Source organism: Hippoglossus stenolepis, chromosome 8 (assembly GCF_022539355.2).
Source record: "Hippoglossus stenolepis isolate QCI-W04-F060 chromosome 8, HSTE1.2, whole genome shotgun sequence".
In the NCBI taxonomy this organism is placed as follows: domain Eukaryota; kingdom Metazoa; phylum Chordata; class Actinopteri; order Pleuronectiformes; family Pleuronectidae; genus Hippoglossus; species Hippoglossus stenolepis.
In genome coordinates, this window is record NC_061490.1 from 6,996,785 (window position 1) to 7,018,304 (window position 21,520).

Genomic DNA, 21,520 nt, shown 5'->3' on the forward strand with positions numbered 1-21,520 from the left:
TATCATAACCAACAGATAAATAGGATGGTTTTCCTTGTTCTTTCTTGAATCTTACCCTGCTTCCCTTTACTAGAAACAACCAAAGAAGAGAAAAAAGACATGGATGGATTTACAGAGCTTTACATCGATAGCAACACCTGCAAAGAGCAGCTGGAGGAAAATGCAACACGTTTGAAACTTAAAAGAAAGCAATGAGATGAGTCATTATCTTGCTCAGTCTGTGGAGGACCAATAACCAGACTCCCTCCCCCCCACATATTCTCTCTACCCTCAATTTATCTCTAACTCAGGAGCATCGATCATAGTCTTGGCTATATGAGAAAACACATTGTCTTTTGCTCTTTTATCTTATTTTTGATTAATTCAGTCACATTTCTCTTATCTTCTTTCTTTTCTCCTCATTCTGCTGGTGATAAAAATTAAGTGTCATCTTCAGCCAATTTGGCAAAGTCTACAATAATGCCCTAGGATAGTTTCAGGTAAAAAGCCAATCGCTTTGCTTGTCCCTCCCACTAGCTGAGCCGTCAGACTGGTTATAGGTCACTGTGTATGATGGATGTGTGGTATAAGGCATACCCCGCCCTCTCCTTTAGTTTCATATCAGTAATGCCGTCTTTGGACACCAGTTTGTTAAAAACGAGAATCCCAATAACCATGTTAACCTGCCAAAGAGAAGAGGCACAGGATTAAAGCAGGGCAAAGACAGTTTCATCACTTCACAACATGCAGCAGTACTCTGAGGATGATGACGATGCTGATGATGATGACAACATACACACACACACACACTGTACTTACTGTAGGTTCTGCATTGTAAATACAAGGAATGTATCATCTTAAATGTTAGTCAAAAACTATCAGGCACGCGATGAAGCATGAGAAGTAAAGAATAGTTGACAAGATGAGATGCGAACATGTAAATTAATTTTTCAATATAGACAGCGTGCTGAAAAAAAGGGATCATACATTAAATATGAGCTGTGTGAAATCAAAGGCAGGGGGAGGGGGGAAACTCCTGACTGTAGTAATTCCGACAATTTTAGTTCTTTGAGCATCTATTTAAATCTCTTGTGCAAGACACTCTGATGCTTTTTAGAGTGAGCTGGGCCTCCAGTATGGCTGCCAATTGGAGCAGTAGCTTTTTATTAGAGGAGCAGCTTGTGTAAACACAACATCCAAACCAAGCTGTTCCGTTGTAGGTGGGAACACAGCACTGGGAAGTGCATCACTGAAACTGTATCGAATGGATTTGATTAGAGGAACAAGGACATAGTGTCATTGCACAGTGTATTCTGCCAGCGTTCACACATGTGCTTTACCTCTGATGGAGGCTGTACATGAGGGAGCTGAGGTAAAGAATATACCGTTGAAGGCAAAGGTTCTGGAATATTATGTTATTTGATGATTTTTTTAACCAAAGGGAAGATATTAGAACTCCTGCTGCAAACAGACATTAGTAATAAACTTTAAAAGTTAATACTCTGCTACATTTAATTCCAGGAACATAAAAAAATATTAAACAATGATTTTGCGGACAGTCAGTTTGCATACGACTGTATATGAATTTATCCCAAAACAATTTTTATGGTTAAGACTGTTCTTGTTCTAATTTAAATAGCCGCTGTGAAAACGTTTGACCCTGGATGTGGAAAACATAAATTACATGTATATATTCTGCAAACTGCTGCAGAGTCCAGTGGGTGCTGTATTGCTACATCTTGGGAGTAAATTATCAAACGTGCCATACCATCTTCCGCTACCTTTTATTATAGCTTGAATAAGGGTTTGGAACAGTGATAAAAACCTGCTTTATTTATGTTGTATTTCCTTAATAGTTATGCTTTGGAAAGACGAATAGTGGTTGTGTGTTGTAAACAGGAAACGCCCAGTGCTTAAGTTACTTATTATTTCTATACTTTAACACCTAAGGCTGCAGCTAACTCGTGCTTTTAGCTGTTTTTAGCAGGTGGCCACAAGCAAACACAACCTGACATGCTAGAAATGCTAAATAATGAAGTATAAACAATAATTAGATGTTAGGCAGAGAGGATGGGAAGAAAAAAGGAGATTAAAAAAAGAAGCGGGAAGGGGAGGCAGGAAAGAAAATAAAGTTTACTGAATAGGAAGTAAATAGGAAAAAAAACAGGGAGTAAAATTTGAGATAAATAAGGAAAAGAAAGAATTAGGGATGGAAAAAGAAAAGGATATAATATGGACTCTTAAAAAGGCAGGCCAGAGGAAAAGGAAGTAAATAAGGAAAGGGGAGGGCGAGGCCGAATTGGGGAAGGAAAATTTAGATTAAAAAAATTGGAAAGGAATCAGTGAAGCAACAAAAGAGCAAATGAGGAAAGGAGACAGGAAAGAGGAGGGAGTATTGGTAAAGGAAAACAAGAGTTAAAAGAGCAGCAAAGGAAAGGAGCCAGTGAACAAGGAAAGGAGAGGTAAGGAAATGAAAAGAACAAAATAGAAAAGGGAAAACAACGACCATGTGGGCAATTAGTTTTGTAATGGACCTATTTTTTTCACATTGTGCAGGAACCTGTGCAAGACAACATATTTTTAAGAATTGATTTAACAGTGCCTAATATCTGACGTGTCTTTATCTGATACTGTGATTTATTTAACAAGGTTTTTATTTATCATTGCTTATTTGTATTGATGTTGTTACCAACATTATACTAACGTTGATAACATGATATTATAAGTTAAGAAAATCTCTGTATATTTAGAGTCTGGTATATGCAGACGAGATGTGCTGTAAAAACTGTTACATGAGCTTGTGGCCTTATTGGATTCAGTGTGGAGGTGTTAAAAACAAACCATGACGAACGGACTAAAGACGAAAAAGGGAAATACCAAGACAACAGCTGCAGCAGGTCCAACAAATGCATAAAGAAGACCTCCTTCCAGAGACAGCCAGCAGCTACGAGAGAGGAGCAGGGAGATACAGGCGTATGGAGAAATTAAGATGATGGAGAGAAAAGGTAGAGGAGGGGGGGAGGACCGTGGAGGGATTTAAAGAGGGAGTATAGAATGAGGTGAAAGGTAGAGGACCATATGCATGACATAAATGGGGATGGTAAAAGATAGATGAGACAAAGAAAGAGAGAGGTTAATCATCCTGCAAAACCCCCGACCATACGTAATATCCCTGCATTAATACTTAAAGAGAAGGAGGAACAAAATGGTAGATTTATAGAAATGCGTGCTTACTAGCTTGGTGTTCCATATCCCTTTGCCTTTGTGAATCCAACTGAGATCGCCACTACTAGTGCAGGGAGACCTGGGGGGAGAATAAAAATGGACCTCAATGCAGGGAAAACGAGAGAGAGCATATCTGAGCCACACAGCCAACAGCACACAGAACGCTCACCCCAGCCGAGACACAGGAATCGCTTGCGTATGATGCGATTCCTGAGGCGACCCGTCACCGCCATGTACGACTGCCACGCCTCTGTCAGAACCCAGCAGAACGAGGACAGGAAGAAGAAATGAAGGAAGGCGGCTATCAGGGTGCATAACACCTGAAACAAGAGAGGAAGAGAAGAGGGGAACAACTTTACTGATGATATAATCAGGAAACGTGCATCACTACGGTGAAACATCCAAGATTATAGCTGCTTTCAGACATGCACTGAGCTACGGAGATCCTCCGAACATTGTCCATGTGTGAATGCAAATATCTGAATGAGAGCCTCCAGACTTTCTGCTGACTTTCTACGGCCAGTGTCCTGCAAAAAGTCAACAGACAGTCTGGAGGAGCTGATTTGAGCAGCAAGGGATCCTCCGCAGGATTCACCGCAAGTGAGTGGGTTTGTTGATGATGGTTCTAACACGCAGCAGATGCAAAAATGAAGAAGACAAAAAGTAAACAAATATCTAAGGGTGAAAAAGTTGGGCCCTACACGTAGAAGACACCAACTAAGATGTCTAGAGAGCTTTCAGTGATAAGAGCTGACGCCGGTGTCGATGTTCTGACCCAATTCTCCGGACATCCTCCAGAGGTCTGAAAACAGCTTCGGACTGGTTCTTACCTTATTCCGTGTCTGCGTCTGTCCAATGAGAATAAGGGCATTGGAGGATATGATGGAGAGGCAGAAGTTGATGAGTATGACCGAGCGCTCAGACCGGATGTACCTGCAGGAAAACCAAACACAAGAGAGAACGCTTACTATGACTGAATTTAACAGAACATTAAGCTTTCACTTAAAATCTTTTTTCTGTACGAGATCAATGCTTTGATGATAGAAAACGATGTGTTTTACATTTTAACATGTATTTAGACTTAACTTTATATTTACATTTTGCAGGCTAGATTAGAGGCAGCTATCATTCAACTGGGACACAAACACTGGTCTGATAATCACGCTGAACCGTTTCGCTACACTTCCTACATCCAGCCTGTCTGTGTGTCCCTGTTAGCCAAGTTTTAGCTGCATGTTTCCAGCTGTAATGATGCTCGAAATTTTCATCACTGAGAGCCTGTCCTCACATTATTCACACTGGCCTGTCTTTTAACATTAAAAAATATCTTTTGTCAATTGGAAAGAGCAACACTCTGCATCTGCCTCTCTTTTCTTGAGAGCCACACATCTGTTTGTCAGCGATGACGTACATGTGTGTTTTCTTCACCCTGACAGACATACAGCCACACCACCCTGAAGGACAGCCACCATTTTTATATTTTCTTTTATCGCTAAAAAATGTAATTGCTGTCATGACTTTTTTATTTTATTTTTATGGATCGTGTACAGCCTGGAGGGGGAAGGTGTTGCAGGTTTTTTAGTGTTTGCTCAACTGTTTTGCACATGTAGACCTAAATGTATATACAGTACTTGTATGTGTAGATGTGTTGTTTTGCACTTTCCAAGGAAAAATAAAATCCTCAGTTCACAGTTTTATAACCAGGAAATGTGGTGAAAAATGCCGCCTATAATGTGCACTTTACTCACTTGTCTAACTTAAAAAAATATGTTGCTTTACACAACATTGTTTTATAACTGTATCACAATAAAGTAGAACTAAAACAACTAATTTCAGAATCAAACTTGTTCACACAAAGAGTCCACACGAATGAGTAGCCTTCACAATTTTTTCATTGTTCAGAATTGCAGCTGAAATGCAGAGGAAAACAAAATCACTCATTGTTGCAAAGAGGATTTGTTTGATTTAAGTGTGTTATCGACAGTTAAACTACTTCAGCAGCGGCGCAATTGTTTTGTATTGAAGCTTCTTGCTTTCCTGGAGCACAATAATGTTCTCTTGTCCATTTTCACTTTCAGTCTGTCAATTCCTGCTGATGGTAGAGCTTTGTCTTGCTTTCCACACAGCGTGATGCAGGCTGCTATTGTCTCACCTCCACACAGACACATAGATGATGATGAGCAGCAGCAACGTGAGCGAAGACACTCCACAGCCCACAATCAGCGTCACGGACGGGAGGTGTGTCTTATCCATGTTCTGAAAAACACAGAGCGAGAACACAAAGGATAAACACGTTTTCAGAGGTTAAACGTCATGGCGCAATCAGGATTGGCTGGCTGATCCCATTTGATCAACTAACTGCACACAGAGAGCAAAAGGTCCATGTCTACATTTTCATGGAAATACACCCTGTGAGGAAAAAATGTGAAAATGATCACAACAAAACAAAGTCAGAGATGAACAATGGCAGAGTCTCACAGATCCGTGACATGAGCTGTCAACAGACGAATGCAATTCCAGTAGAAGTCCCTGGTGTTTGCTGAGGGCTCACCTCCTTACTGGGTCATTGGTGCAGTGGACTATTTGTTCCCATTACACCTCTTCAGTCTCTAAGGCCGTTTGAGTTGGGTCCGGACTTTCTGCAGAGGTTACCTTTCACACATGAATGAGGCGGCAGGAGATTCTTCGCTCAGATGCATTCACAACAACACAAACCTCCAGAGCGTTCAGGTATGTGTATGGCACAACTTTTTCATCCAGAGATTTTAGTTTTTTTCATATCTGTACCTTCTGCATGTTAGAATGTGATCTCAGCTCCCCTCACTCGAGGTGAATCCAGCAGGGGATCAACTTCTCCTGGATTTCTACCGACTTTCTACAGGGAGGCCAGGCAGAGAAAGTCCATTGAACTGTGGAGCGTCTCACTCTCACATTTGCGTTCACACATGCATCTCCTCCGGAGAGAAAACGTAGGAACTGCAGAGTCCAGGGATCGTCTGAAAGCAGCTTAAGTTACTTCATGTCCATCAGGTACTTCCATGCCGTCTGTGTCTAAATATCTTAACTGGATCAATAAATACTGTAGTGTATGTAGGTGCCTTGCATTAAAAGTGCACGTCAAACCAAATTTTCTGAATTTCAAATTTGTTGGTACATTTCCTCCAAAACTCCACGTATAAGCCGTTTCTGATGTGATGCCACTATATCGTCAGCACAAGTTTGCCTTGTCCAGAACAGTTTGTGCATGGCTACGCCTAAGGCTTTGTTAGGGTTAGGCAAAACAAAGACTCGGCTAGGGGGAGAGAAAGATGGTGGATTGAGACAAAGCAAATGCCAGTTGTACAGTTGTGGTTTAAAGAAAAAAATTGTGATGCTGCCATTTTTCTATGGAGAACGGTTTTAACAGTTGTAGTTTCTAAGTCAAATGTCAAAGTTTGTGTGTGGGTGTATAACACGAGTAGATTGGGATGGTTACCGCACCAGGCTGTTGTATTAACCAGTGGAGAGTGTGATGCATGTAGTATTTTTCATAAAAGTATAGTTTTTAAACTGTGGATATAACAGCATGAACGACTCACATATAATATAAGAAGTTGAGAATATTTAATTTCTAAGAAGAGCCCATTGAACAGCAGAGTCTGTGTGCTGAATCTTTGCGGACACACAATACATACACAATATGCCAACTCACTTATACTACCATTATTGGAAATAACTCCTCCATTACAAATGCCATTACTGCTCCCTTCATCTCTGTGAGACTTTATCTTTGTATGAATACTTTACACATTGATACATCTCTCCATGTATTGTTAGACTCTGTATTTTCTCATAAATGTTGTAAATAGTGTTATTTTGTTGACATGCCCTATTACAAGCAACATCTATAGCACTTCTATCCGTCCTTGTGACCAGTTAAAAGGTTTCTAAGCGGTCATTTCTTCTCACTCTTGTTGAGGGGCAAGGGCAGAGGATGTCGCACCTTGTTAGGCCCTATTCTGTAAATTGTGATAGGCTATACAAATACAATTTGATTGATTGATTTAGTGTTATTTCTTCTTACTGACACCCAGGCACAATGAGGGCAGCAATGGTGTTTATAACCAGATGTAAGGCCATGTGATATTAATCTATTGTATATGTATCCAGCCACAGATCCTTAGTTGATACCAGGTGGAGAAAAGTCATAGAAGTCATGTGTCTGCCGGAGTAACTTAACACCACCATGAAAACACTGTGATTCACTGGCCTGTCTGCTCTGCTTCCAATGTGCCGCACATCCGACCACAGCCATCACTGATAAGTGTGGGTGGGGATAGTCAGAGGTGTGATCAGTTGCACCTGAAACCAGACTCAGCAGTGATGTCATGGTGAACTGATTCCTGACTCCTTCCAGTTCACGTCTGTGTCACTGCAGCAAAGTGAGCAGTAACCCAAGAGCAATTAAGGCGTAAAAAAAAATGTCCACAACACATGATTAACAGTGTGAGGAAAGCTCTCTGCAGACAAAGAGCCGTTCAGCAAGCATAATACAGACTTGTTGCTCATAATGTCTCGTCCATGTCAGCGTTCATTTCATCATGGACATGAGCTTTTCACAATTCAACTTGATTCAACTGATGGTCTGACAAGAAACTCACAGATAGATGATTGGAGACATGGGTCGCCCCAGCTGTCTCGACTACAAGCGTCTAGAAGAGTGTTTGTTGTCAGTGTGTGTGTTAGAAAGAGCAAGTGTAAAGGTCAGCAGGTCAGCAGGACGACTCCATACACACACCAGAGGAGGCACAGCACAAGCTGGGAAGAAATTCACTGGGGTAGCTTTCAGTAGAGAAAGATGCTAAGAATAAAAATTATGTGAAGAATACACACACACACACACACACACACACACACACACGTATCTGGAATGGAATGTCGACATTGACAGGCCGGCTGTTGGACTCCGTTGTAAAGCAAGGTGACTTCAAGGTGATTCATGAATAAACCACAATACCTCAAATCGGTGTCAACACACACACACAAACTCACATATACACAAACACACACATGCTGACTTGTGCCGAGTCAATTTCCTGACATGAACATGCACATGATATAAGACGGACTTGCTTTCCCATCCTGACAAGTGACAGCCAAACACCATCCCCATCCATGCAGCAGCAGACATTGTCTTGGTTGTCATGGCAACACTGTATTATGGCATCAGCAGCTGCAGCAGGGAGCACGGTTGTGATATTTCAGTGTGCCAGTACTGGTCTTTAAATACAGGGGGAAAACAAATTTCATAAAATTTCATATCAGCCTTTATCCTTTCTGCAGATCTTATCAAGATACACTCGCTGGCAGTTTAAGTAACGCAGTAGTCAACAATATAAAAGGAGGACGACACAATGATGAAACCATTCAAAGAGCCTACTGGAGAATTTTGACAAAGTGCATGACCTTGCCATGATTGTCTGACATTACTTACTCATAGAGGCCTTTGATACAAACAACAGCATCGCATGAGCAGATACAGGCTCCTCATTCTGCACAGCACAACAGAGCCGCTGCAACAGAAGCCTCCAGTAATGTTGTCACAAAACTCCATCCTAGCTCTGCATTATCTATTAATCATGGGCCAGTCTAATACATTCATCTGTACATGCAGCGCATATGTTTACATTCTTAACCATCACACAAGACCATGAAGGGGAAGGATTTGTTCCAAATTGATTTTGGAGCTTGACAATGACCTCGAAAACCAGCCAGATTCATACAGAACTACCATATCCTCAGTAACAAGAAGAACAGGGAGCCCTGCAACAGATGATGTGGCCCTCACAAAGCTCAGATCTCAACATGACCCAGTCAGTGTGGGATCACATGAAGAGACACCGGGACACACTGGATCTGCAGAAGAACAGTGGCAAGTTCTACAAGATGCTTGGAAAAACCTCTGTACCTGACAGGTACTATGAAAACTGTGTTCAGGTGCAACCAGAAGGATTTTAGCTTTTTAAGAACAAAATATAGATATGATTCAGGTTTTCTTTGTTACACGAAACCCCTTAAGGATCACTATGTGCACGGTGTGAATTTTAAAACTGTTCAGAGCTCATACAAAGCTGTGTGTGAAAATGCATTGTTTGATTTCTTATTCTTTTCTTACTCCTAGTGTTCTCAAAGTTAAGTCGGTGAGATTTTCAACACACAAAAAGATATTTTCAAGATTTCTTGTTCTACTTGACTGCCACTCACATTCTGTCCATTAACACGTCTATAATGTGTTTTCAAAAATTTAAAAGGGACGGACAGGACACTAGAGTACATATGCACATATTAGTTTCATCATATATCCTTAAATCACGTCTGTATTCGCAGCCAAAATGACCATTGTTTCCATATGGACTCTGATTATTATACCTGTCCACAACACTGGCTTATGTACTGTACGTACATGGTTATAAAGACAGTTTTATTGGTTCCTATAAAAGGTTTCACCCACAGACACACTACTGGATGAATGTAGCTATCAATAAAACCCATCCGTGTGTGATGGTGTATTTTTAAAGTAGGCTGATTTCTATAAATAGTACCAAAGGTCTGCCGTTTTTGGTCAAAGGTAGATTCTCATTGGTTTCTTGTGCTCCTGGTAGTAAACATTATTGGTTTCATCATTTGTCTATCCCTCGACTTTGTCTGCACTGTATGTAAGATGCTAGCTGCTTTCTCCTGCAATATAAAGACTTGTATATGTCGTAAATCATATCAAAAATGCTTAGTGCAGATTCCATGATTTCAAATTAGGTATTACATGAATATATATTTAAAGTAGCTTGTTTTATCCTGTTCAGCAGATAAGAAAAGCCACTAACTACGGAAGCAAAGCAGGTGACTAAAAACAAACTGTATTTTATGTCATCACACGTAAACTAGCTAATATATCATACTATATACTCTATCAAAACTCGAAGACTAATCATAAACCATAATAACGCATCAAAAAAAATTCTTGGAAGCGACTCACCTGCACGGTTACATTTCTACGTTTCTGTAACAAAGTCAACCAGACAGTTCTCACCTCAGGGGAATGCAGCATAGACACACTCCTCATGTCTCCAGCAAATAACAGAAATACCAATAATAGAGCTGTGAGAAAACTTTCTTTGACATTTAGACATGCTTCGTATTGAGCTGCACTAACTTCCCTGCCATGACAACAGTAAATAAGGAACTTCCACTCGCTTAAAAAAAAAAAAAAGGTAGCCTCTATTTTACCTTCTACTAACGAGTGTGATGCAACACTCCAAAATGGACAAAATCCTCACCTCATGCTAGCATGTTCACAGTAAGCTATAATGTTGATGTTTTAACATGCAAACTGTGTATAAATAGCAGGTTCACCACTTGTCAGTAATGCCACTAAAATGTATCCTCTGGGGACCATTAATATGTGCCACACGTTTCATGACAGTCCAGAAACGCCATTCCTAATCTCAAATGTCAATGTCATGATAGCACAAGAGGAGGAGTCACTTGGTCACCTAAGTCAGGCGTGTTTATCATCTGGGGACCAGGAAACACTGTGCCAAACTTCATGGCTGAAGATGAGAAGTTTCAGTCTGGACCCTACACAACCGTTCACCCTTGATGCTGGTGTGTGGTGTCACGGACATATGAAGACAGTTTAGGTGTGGAGAAGGGACGGGAAGAAATCAGCTCTGCAGTTGGTTTAGGTGAAAGGTTGGTGGACACGAGGGTCCCCTCCCTCCCTCCCTCTCCGCAGGAGATAATTGGCTGAGTTTATAGCCTGTCTTGTCTCCAGGTTTGATGTGTGCCGGGGCCAAGTTAATTAAATCCCTCTGATTAATCTGCACTGCAGCAAGTTCCTTCTCTTAAAGCGAAGGGGGAGGAAAAAAAGAAAAGATTAGGAGGGCAGTGGAATGGAAAGGCGTCTGCTGAGACAGACACATTTTTACTTCCTCCTCATCCAATGACAAAGCTCCACTGTTAGTCTCACGCAGTGTCCAATCCAAAACACTACCATCCAAAATAAAGTGACCAGGCTGCATTATTCCACATGAGTAGAGGCAGCAGCAATGCTTCAGGTACCACCACAGTGGAGCAGCATGGGAGGTAACCTCCTCCAGCTATCACAAGAAGCTTCTGCCAGTATTACCAGCAAACAAACAGGACTGCAAGCTGCACTGGTATCAGCTATACAGCTAAATAAGTATGAATATAAAGGTTGAATTGGACGATAAAACTACCACTGTAAACACTAATCAGTGGAATATCATTTGTGTTTCCACAGTCAAATTATGTAGGAATGATAAATGGGAATAAAAAGAGGAAATACGTGAATCTCTTTTGATATCTGGGACTAACTGGTTATTGATAATTTACGTACAGAAAGTTAACTGATGATCGAGATGAAATCATTAATCAACAAATTGGTTGCTTATGAATCTACACTATGTAATTGTTTGACATGTGTCAAACAAAACTGCCAAACATTCACTGACAGATGTAAACTTAAACATCCCATTGGGCTCTGTTTTTTTTGTTGTGATTTGTGTTCACACATACAGCTCATCTGGAGAATGACTGCAGACACTCCAGAGTTCAGTGCATGTCTGAAAGTAGCTTTAGTTACATGCAGGAAGTGTTTCTTCACCAGGAGTGACAGTGCACAAATTCCTGGAACTCTGAGAAATCACTGCCCCTGGGACAGAAGCAGACCTGCACCTGACCCCATAAATAACACAACTTGATGTTTTTTACACTTGATGCAGATTGAATCAAGGAAATAGAACATGCTAACTAGTGAGCCTTAGAGCTTAGTGCTGGCCAGGGATTTTCTTTGGAGCCAGGCCTCACGTTTTCCCGTTTCCACTCTTTGTGCTAAGCTAAGCTCTACAGCTCACACAGACAAGACGGAGACTGTTCCTTGAAGTTGGCCGTATTAAATTTCCAATATGGCCCAGTATGCTTTCTGATAAGACTTTTTCAGAAAAGGTAGATGAAAGGTAGCTTTCAGGTTACATAAGCTTCTCTTCTACAGAGCATAAGGCTTTGCAGTTGAAAATTACAAAAAAACTCAAATATTATAACACATACATTTTGAATTCCATTGTACATATATCCATGTTTGGTTCCCCTTCAAAGGTGGAGCACAGATGACTTATACATTGGGGGATCTTAGTGTGCTGACACTCAAGTCACCTGAAACCCTGCAGACTGCAGTGTTTATGTATTTGTGTCTGTCACAATGTGGACTAATTGACCGAAAAAGCCTCGTCACTGCATCTACAGGCTCCTGACGCCACATTCAAACTGAGGTGAAGCCTTACGCAGTCTTACACCAGCAAAATGATCCAAACACAGGCATGTTCTTTCATCCACCTTCCCTCCAACACACAGGTCGAGCAGTGGCAGTCTACCGGGCTCAGGCTTTGGTGTGTGTGTGGTGCCTTTGGCTGCCGTGCATTTTTCTCTGTTTTTCCTTCTAAAAGCCTGCAGCAGAGTTGGACTGAGCAAAATGGACACGAGAGGTGGCAGTGAGGGAGTAAATGATGTAGTAAGCACAGGGAGAGAGGGAGAGCTAAAATATAATGCGGTCTCCGAGCATGAAAAAATGGTGTGATGAAATGACTGAAATAGAGAACAGAGAGAGAGAAGGAGGAGAGGAGTGATGGGGGAAGATGGAGAGGAAAAGAGAGGTTGGGGTGTTTGTCATGCTGGGGCTGTAGGAGGCTAGCTGCAGACAGAGCGGCTGGGCCATTTAGAAGCTACTGTTTGTTGCAGTAGGCGTAATTAGCATGGTAGCCATGGCTGTCTCACAAAATAATAGAATGTGGGGGAAGGGATGGCAGCGTGAGGAGGGGAGAATAGCCTTTTCCTCCATTTCTGGCAAAAGAAGCCGTCACAATTTAGCTTCCCTCAGGGTGCACGGAGACCCCAGGCTGCAGCAGAGCTGTGAACAGGCTGTCGTCTGCACAGGTGGAGGCTTGGCGACAAGGAGGACAGCAAACCGAGGCAGCCGCATTATTGGTTCAGCAGCCATGCTCCAGGCTCTGTGACGCTTTACTACAGTTGGCAAAGCATTGCTTTAAGCTAAATGCTAATGCAAGCATGGCAACATGCTCACAATGACAATTTCATCTCCTATTTACCATCAGTGTTTCTACATAGATTTGTGCTGATCTAAGGAGCCCCTCTGGTGATATTTGGGGGGGGGAGTATTGCCTGGCCAATAATAATGCTTGGGAACAAGATAGTAAGTCGTGGCCACAAAATACTAATGCATGGGAAGGAGATAAAAAGCTGTGGCCACAAGATAAATAAGTCATTAACAGTAACAACTTTGACCTGTTAGTGGCCCTAGATGAAAACTTGGGGGACAAACAAAGTCATTAACAGTCAACCTCACTATGGATATAAATATGTTTCATATTTCATGACAATCCATCCAATAGCTGTCCAGACATGTCAGTAATTACACAGTCTACGTGCTGCACACAGTCTACGTGCTGCACACAGTCTACGTGCTGGTGTCCAGCGGCTGGTTTATGAAAAGGAATCTGAAGATGAACATGTTTCACCAAATAATTAAGCATTAAAATAATATGAAGCTTAAAAGATGACAAAAATAATCATTACAGACAAAAAATTTCTTTAGTCTCAACCTCATGCACAACATCCAATGGAAGGACCAGAGCATTAAAGCTGGGCCTGTACATCCTGTATATCTGTTGTCTACCTGTGGCATCATACATTCATTTAACTTAACAGATCATCCATTATCCTTCATTACTTAATCTACCCAATGATAATAAGTTATATGAAATGTCAGAGAAAAGAAGTCAAGGAGGCTTATGTTCAAAATAGATTCCAAGGTGATGTCATCACATCCCTTGGATTGTCTGACCAACAGTACATTAAAACTGCTGTGTCTTGTTTTGTTGTTGATCAACTAATCAATGAATCAGCTAATATCAATAATGTAACCTAATTCTGTAAATGTGAACCAATGCATTTTTAAATAGAAAACAACTGTATTTTGTGATACATATTTCAGCAAATATATATCAGAAAATGACAATGAAACACTTTTCATCGTGGATTATCAGTGTGATGTTCTGCTGCCTGTGCACCAGGCACATATGCTTTGCTCCATAGTCGCCGTATTTGTTGTTTCTGCTGCTGTGACTGATGCTGGTGAAGCTGCTCAGTGTGTCAGCTTTCAGCTTGTCAAGGTGTGACCCCTCTGCCACCCTCTGCCAAGGCCCTGCCCAGATAAGTGACCTGAACATCAGCTCTGGTCTGGACACAGAACAACAGGTCAGCCACCAAGGACTGTTTTCATTTTTGATTGATGTACGAATGAATTTTACAATAATACGATAAATCATGAAGCCAACAAAATATAAAAAAAACAATGGCAAACGGCCACCACACATTGGAACTACAGCAGTGTCCTTAAAGTCCTGTGGTAGATTTGGCCATCCAGCATTAAACACATCAGAAGTAATAATTCATTGACCCCTTTCTAAAAAACTGAAGGGAGGAGGAAGCAGCTAACGCACCAGCCAACACGTCTACAGCTCAGACAGAACCAGACGGAAGCTAAAGACCTGAATGTCAAACAGAAATGTTTCAACAGTTATCTGTGGTTTCAGGAGCTGTTGCATTATGGAACCACAGCCAGACAAAGTGAATGTGTGCAACTTCACATGCGACAACATGACAGCCAACAAAAAGCACAGCCAAAACATCTGGATGCCCCTGGTGGTTGGCTGCAGTACAGGTCATAAACCCTGCCTTCTCCTTGTTAGCAGATGGGACATGGATCAAACAAAAAATATCAAAGTTGATGCAATATAAATCATGATTTATGTCATTTTAGTTATGATCCCACTAGTGTATGATCAAGTATTTGGTTTTAGTTAGTTATTCGATGCTATACAAATGTGATGAATAATCATGATTGACAGCTGAGACTGACCCGGTTAGTCAAGTGCATGTATCAGTGGGACTTTGATACTGCGGCGCAACCCCTCCATCACTACTGCACAAAATGACGTCACCAGCACAAGATGGCAGCGCCCATATCAAAGCAATTCTAGCTTCATTCTTGCACAATAGAAGGAAGTGGTCTATGATCCCAGCAAATACAGTAACTCCAAATTGACATGATTAGCTACGTGTGAATCAATGAACTGTAGATGTCTCCACAAAAGGCTTGTGCTTAAGACATAATTTACAAAAAGGCTGAGCTATACCTTTAAATTGCAATTGACTAATTCGCTGTCGGTCATCTAATTAACCAATGAACAATTGGACGACAAAGCACAAATGGAACACACCACTGCAGCATCTCAACATGAGGACTGCCTTGGCCAAAGCCATCACACTGTACAGTACCTTGACTTAAATAAACACACATCCTGAGCATGAAGAATCAAATGTGGCAGACTCACGGTGGCGAAGCCGAAACCTTTTTCTCGGTGCAATCCACAGCTTCCCCTGGCATAGCCTTCCTTCTAGGCCGCGCAGGATGAACAGCACGCTGCCTCCTATGTCTTTAAGAGAGCCTCGGTGCCCATGCTGTTACCAGGGCAACTAGTGAACAAATTGCTTCCGAGGCAATTTCCAGTCTAATAATAACTAATCGCACAGAATGAAAATTTCCCGCAAAGACACTGCCCTTTCCCCAAAGAAACTGGGACATGTTTGAGTCACTGGGGTTCTGCTGCGATTTAAAAAAAAAAAAAAATTCCATTATCTCACACACACACGTTGCTGGCTCGCTGTGTCCAGCTGCAGCAGCCACCATGTAAGGGAAGTGTGTGTTAAGCCTCATTAAAACATGTCTCCTTTTTTTTTTGTTGTGCCCATTGTTGAATCTTCATTCGGCATGTTCTCTGTGGGGCCTGGTAACCATGGAGACACCGGTGACAGTCTAATATGATAAAATATGCTAATATGGACATGGATTGTTGGTGTTTCGTGTGAAATATGAAACGTGGTGGTGGGGAGGGGAGAGGAGGGGGCATGCAGGTGATCATCAGCTTGAAGGTAACATTAAATCCCACTCACCATGTATGAACATTAGCAGCTTACGTCTGACAGCTTAATGCACAGGTTAGCACCGTCTCCCTCTAGGTGCAAACTGGACATGTGTATATATAGGCTATATATAATCTATAGCGCCTGTAATAAATCTATAAAGCCTATAATAACCTCTTTCAGGACGGTTTTGGCATGTGGAGACAGGGAGGAGGAGGAGGGAGAGGAAGAGAGGAGAGGGAGGATCTGTTGATATGTAATGACAATGACGCCCTATGGAAAAAAAAAAAACAGCTGATGCATTCACACACAAAAAAAAAGCCTCACGGAGAAAAAAACAAACACGGTATTCGACACCTTTAACACCAAGGAAGTGAAGGGAGGTAGTGGGACTTACCATGTCGGGATTGAGCCGTGCTAAAATGGCGAAGGTGGACTGTCTGTCACACACGCATTTGGTTCTGAATGAGTCGAGTAGCACGGTTTTGCAGCCCCTGGCAGACCAGGATCCCAGCAGAGAGGAGCTGCACGGGAGAAACACACACACACACACACACACGCGCACACACACACGCGCGCATACACACACACACACACAGGCGACCACAGACACACAGAGAAGCGTTGCGGTGAATACAGAGACAGTCCCCGCAAAAAAAAAAAATACAAATAAGAACAGCGGTTGAAATCCCAGCGCGTCCCACCGTCTGGTTCACCCACTGTCCACCTCCGCCGGGCGCAGGCGAAGGCGCACGGAGCGACGTGAAGGCGGTGATGAGGAGGCTGTGAGGCGGCGTGCTGCAGCTCTCTGCCTGGATGCGTTACACCGGGCAGCCCCCTGCTATCACCAACATCATCCCCATCCAGCCGTACATTAATTTTATTTGTATTATAATACTAATAATTTCTTAATATTATTGGCATTTTAATTATTATCATTATTACATTTATTTTTCGTATTATTGTAAAATACTAGTAAACAATCAATATGCTACTAAATATAATCCCTACACCTAATTTCTTAATTATTAATTTATTATTATCAGTTTTGTTTTATACATCCATTTTTATATATATAGTTTGCAATTTTAGTCTTTTTAATAGAAAGCTACACTACAGTTTATGGCGTAGCACAGCTGAATTCTGGGAAGTCATCCTACATTGATAAACATTTTTTTTTTCTTTTTTCCTGCAAGGACGAGTCAAAACCCGTGTGCGGGGCAAAGAGAGGCCAGTCAGGGAGAGATCTTCATTTGAAGAAATAGATAATCAGCTGTTAAAAATAGTTTGTCCATGACCTCTGCTCCGATGTGACACGGGTGCTGATGAGGTTATGTGGAGGCTCATTACTGACACAAACTCAGGATGAAAAGTTGAGAATAATAAAATGTTTACTTTTAGTTATGGCTAATTTTCCTTTACTGTTTCAGTGACGATCAGATATGACTTTGTAACTTTGCACTAAGAAGCAAAGTAAAATTATATGACCTTCCCACTGTCCGTATTTAGTTATATATTTCCCCTTTCCACATGTGTGTGTGTGTGTGTTGTTGGGCGTGGCTCCGTTCTCCTGTTCCTAGCACTATTATGGCTTTAATCCAGTTTCTGAGACTACTGCCAGTAACTGCTTCCTGTTTGTCTGCACCTCAGGTTCAACATCCAGCTCCTGTCAGTTACCTGCCTCATCCAGCTTCGTCCTCGTCCCCTGGTTGGGTCGCACCTGCCTGACCTGCTCTTCAGCTTACCTGTTACCAGAACCTCAGTCTGTGCACCACCGGTCTTCTCTGCTCTTTGGAATCCTGTCTTCGTCTCAAAACCTATACACTCTTTACCTTGTTTAACAATAAAACTCCTAAACCTGTCTCTGATTCTGTTACTCCAGTCCAAACAATGCCCAGCGCCTTACTTTCAAATTTAGACTTTAAGTAGAACTGGGGATAGATGATGCTAGTACTGTATGTAACATATCAACTTGTAATTGACATTGACTTAATCACGATAATATGCAGTTCATCATGATTTATGCTCACTTGTACACCGAACACCAGCCTTCCAGAGGTGTTTTTTTATGTTTCATTGGTGACTCAAAGCAGTGGCCTATAACACATTGTTCCTGTAGGATTTGCTAATTTGACACCGCTGGCAATTAGACAGCAAAACTCCATTTGACTACGCTGCTGACACGGACTGGCCATGCATTAATCTGCTTCAGCGCACAGAGAAATTAAGCAAATAAGTCAAATTGATGAAAAAGCAGCCGGCTGTTATGAATTAACAACAGGCAGCACCAGGCGACAGACTCTAATTCTCCTCGCACACATTTACATCAACTTGATTGACCTGAATTTACATCGACTTGATTGAGCAGCGTGCACGTTTTGACTCAAACTTGTACTCTGGCCATGGAATCCAAATTAATTTGTCAGGCACTGACAATAGCAGCCACTTGAAATGTCAATCACGCTGCTCTTTGAAAGTGGCTCAGATAAATATATAGACCCAAATAAAGGATAAGCCATCAGGAAATGATTTATGTATGTGTTTAAACATTGATGTATGAGTCTGATGAATAGAATTCAGTTGCAATGTGTGAGTTTAACTAGAAACAAATTAGAAAAGAGAAACTGGCTTCCTATGCATGTGTCAGGTGAAAAGATGAATCTGCATTGATTATATCATAATCTCTGTGATGATAATACATCCTTGACACAGGACTTGCTGGAGCTTGATTTTTCATAATGGGGCAGTTTGTGATTAGCTTGATGACTAATGAACATGTGGTTTATGAAATTGTCAGTCAAGCTTTGACAGGAGTGATGCAAGCTGTGTCCCAATTCAGGCGCCCATTGGATCCTTCATTGACTGGGAATGGAAGGACAGATTTCCAAGGTGTAGAACCTTTGAAATGGTACAGCCGTGCATTCTTCAAATGCAGCCTCCAAATGATACAGCCCCTGAATTGGGACACAGCAGGCTCACTATTCTACACATGTTATACATCACCAAGTCCAATTTAACCCCAAAGTTCACTGGACACAGCTGCATCACTTTCCATCTCCATTGTGATTTGCCAGAGACGCTCTGTTGTCATTCCAGTCAGTGCCAGAAGCATGAGCGGATATCAAACCCGAGGCTTTTAGCTTTGCTCCCCTGTCTTCTCACTCCAGGTCCTTGTTTCCAAAAGCATCTAATGGCTAAGATGAGCCATTAATGGATCATCATTATTGTAATTGAAGACACTTAGAAAATGATTGTTAATTAATGGGTTCTTCCCACCCATTGTAGGAGGCTGAGAGCCCCTTAACAATGGTAAAGCTAAATTAATCAAAGTTGACTTTCTTAAAGTGACTGAACTATAAAGGGCAGCAAGCAGAACTTCCTCGTTTACTGCAGTGTGTGTGTGTGTTAGCCCCGGGAGGTGACTCAGTGTTGACATTAGCACATCACCTTTAACAGAAATCCAATATATTAGGACTCAGTGCAGTTTCTCTGTATGGCTGACGTGATTAGGCCTCTCTGTGAGCCACACATTGGCCTCCAGACAGCCTTGCCTCACCGTCTAATTGGATAATTTAGGTGCTGGTGTAGCAGCGCTGCATGGAAGAATGTCCTTTGCCAAGAACAGGCCACATGGATGAAAAGCAGTCTGCCAGCACAGAGGAAATATACAGTGGGGTCCACTTTTTGTCAGAGCATTGAAAGTGCAAAGAGGTGGATGTAAATCCACCTTCTGTCAGCCTCCTCTGCTCCTGTTTTAACTGCTCTTTTTTTATATCTGTCTTGCACGTCCCTCACCTTCACAGAAGTGCTACCACAACACAGAAGCACCCCTTTAAATATAGATTCTCCAATTTTAACATTACAAGAATATAGAGTTCCTTAATCATGTTAATCATGGTCCTATAATCACCATTCTTTAATTTGACTTAATTTAAAACTTCCCTAACACGTCCGTAGCCAGCAGCTACAAGGTTAAGATTATTAGAATATTCATCCTCAAACAGCTGGTGAGTTGGCTGGTTAGACTGTTCGAGTTACAATGGATTAACATGCTCTGAATATAAATACAGTGGACTGTGTGCAGCCTGTAATGCCGCCTCTGTCTGTTCATATGAACTTGTAAACAAACATGACCCCTGCCCACTCACCTTCACCCGCTCTCCTATAATGGTAATATAGAAATTGATTAGTCCGCAGAGGTCCGCTCCAACACTTTGGATGAACTGAGGCATCTTAACATAAACTAGACAGCAAGATTGATCTGTATATGATCCAAAGCAAGGCTGTTAGTGGCTGCAGTCTGAAAACACAAATGTGGAACCTACATAAAAACACCTCTCCTCTCAAAGGACCTGAAACAGTATCCTGCCCTGTACTGACTGTTTGAAGTCATGCAAGTATATGGAATGTTTCCTGTTATAAACATCAACCAACCAAAATCTGATTTTAGTTTTTTGCTTAGGTAACTGGCCTGCTTTGACCTGCAGCCCTACAGGGCCATTCTATGCATACAGCACTCAAATCGGACATGGACAATGTCAAGTAATATTTATAATAATAATAATGAAGTGACTTTAATTATTTGGTCAAAAACATTGACAACCAAAAAGCCAAGTCTTCAACCGTTACACGAAGAGATGAAAGTGACTTTTAAAAATGTTGATACCCAACCATTTCTGTGTCACTACGTTGGTTTAGCTAGAAGAGGAGATCTGTGAAACAATATTTGTTAACATCCGAGGCAAATGAGTGTTGTTGATTTAATTTTTTGTACGTGATAGTATGATTTCAAGTAAGAAATGAGGGAAATATCAATGGGATTTGGCAGATGTTTGTCGAATTGGTCAAATTTGTTTCATGATGACATGAATACAAACTAGTTCCCAGGTTTTCTGCTCTCGCAGTCACACATTTCCACCTGGTTTAACATGTGATATGGACCATGAGTCATAATCTGGCCAATGACTTGTGATCATGGACCTTTGGTTTTAATAATCATTCTCATCTGTGCCTGCACTGTGATCGGATCTCACTATAAAAATGATTAGATAAACAGAGCTGGTGAACATTGTGTGGTATCTTCATCAACCACTATGTACATGACAATGAGATAACCAAGGACACTTTATTGTGGCCTTGTGTAATGTTACCTATGTTGTAAGAAAGTCATCAGAGCTAAGTCTCAGTAAATAGTGTTAATGATGCAGTCATTTGAGCAGATGTTGAGATTATACCCAAGCAGGATAATTAAAAGTCAAAA

The 21,520-nt window shown here is 41.5% G+C and overlaps 1 protein-coding gene across 6 annotated transcripts in view; it reads right to left on the reverse strand.

The window, feature by feature from the left end:
* Positions 1-21,520, reverse strand: part of adgrb1a (adhesion G protein-coupled receptor B1a) — a 156,235-nt gene that overhangs the window by 20,880 nt on the left and 113,835 nt on the right. For all 6 annotated transcript variants that reach the window (XM_047340994.1, XM_047340993.1, XM_047340995.1 and 3 more), the window contains 7 exons: positions 16,658-16,784; positions 5,357-5,460; positions 4,035-4,137; positions 3,374-3,524; positions 3,214-3,283; positions 2,857-2,923; positions 577-662 (listed from right to left, as the gene is read on the reverse strand). In XM_047340994.1, the coding sequence (XP_047196950.1) occupies positions 577-662; positions 2,857-2,923; positions 3,214-3,283; positions 3,374-3,524; positions 4,035-4,137; positions 5,357-5,460; positions 16,658-16,784 (708 nt within the window). The remainder of the gene's footprint in view (positions 1-576; positions 663-2,856; positions 2,924-3,213; positions 3,284-3,373; positions 3,525-4,034; positions 4,138-5,356; positions 5,461-16,657; positions 16,785-21,520) is intronic.